The sequence below is a fragment of the Eimeria mitis genome, genomic scaffold, assembly GCF_000499745.2.
Source record: "Eimeria mitis Houghton genomic scaffold, Emh_scaff4596, whole genome shotgun sequence".
Lineage (NCBI taxonomy): Eukaryota > Apicomplexa > Conoidasida > Eucoccidiorida > Eimeriidae > Eimeria > Eimeria mitis.
In genome coordinates, this window is record NW_013572906.1 from 2,413 (window position 1) to 3,219 (window position 807).

The window sequence follows — 807 nt, forward strand, 5'->3', positions numbered from 1 at the left end:
CTGATCAGCGCTCGGGCACTCTGTCAGTGCCTCATAATGCAAAATATCCGCGGCATTCCTGCACCACGGGATTATCGGCGCGACAGAAGCCCGCCATCGGCAGCATTCTTGCGCTGTCCACCTTTGTGTTGATTGCCGTCGCCACCCATCCTGCGTTTAGTAGTATCATAGAGGCCGCAACCGGCGAACAAAACAAGCGTCAAATATAGGCGTTATGCTCGGGCAAGTCGGTAGAATACAACAGCAATACCCAATACGTCACTTAGATAGGCCAGCTCTGCGTGAAAGCGCATGAAAACGTCCAGTGTCAGATGTTCGGAAGGACAAATCGAATGACTTGACAAAGTTCTCCACAACACCGCTTGAGCGAACCAATCCAGGCGAAGATACAAGAGGCACTCACCTTGCCCAGCACCTTCATGCAAGCAAATGCTTAAGCACCAAGTCCTACTCGGCAGCAGCTAGACTATTCGACGAAAGCCACTCACCGTGGCTGATGCCATGATCTGCACAAATGCTGGAAACTGTATCCTCACCTGGCTGTCTGCTGCCGAACACGTCTACAACCCGCAGCGCGCTGCACACAGCATTAGAAAGAGCCCAACCCACTATCTGTGGTTGCTGCACGCGACCATGCGTACACGCGAAGGACACTCACCCCATGCCTTGGCGCACGCAAATGCTTGTCCGCAAATTCGTGTCTGGCTGCCTCCTGCCCGACCCCGCCCACAACAAGAAGCGCCATGCATATTCTTATCGGCACTAGCAAACGTACTGCCCCGGGCTGAAACATGCACCCAGGCCAAC

The 807-nt window shown here is 54.2% G+C and overlaps 1 protein-coding gene across 1 annotated transcript in view; it reads right to left on the reverse strand.

Annotated features, from left to right (window-relative positions):
- Window positions 1-212: 212 nt before the first annotated feature.
- The window catches only part of EMH_0076400 (uncharacterized protein), a gene marked incomplete at both ends in the record, with an annotated part of 1,342 nt that continues 747 nt past the window's right edge, over window positions 213-807 (reverse strand). The window contains 2 exons of the mRNA XM_013499719.1: window positions 213-277; window positions 537-577. Of these exons, the coding sequence (XP_013355173.1) occupies window positions 213-277; window positions 537-577 (106 nt within the window). The remainder of the gene's footprint in view (window positions 278-536; window positions 578-807) is intronic.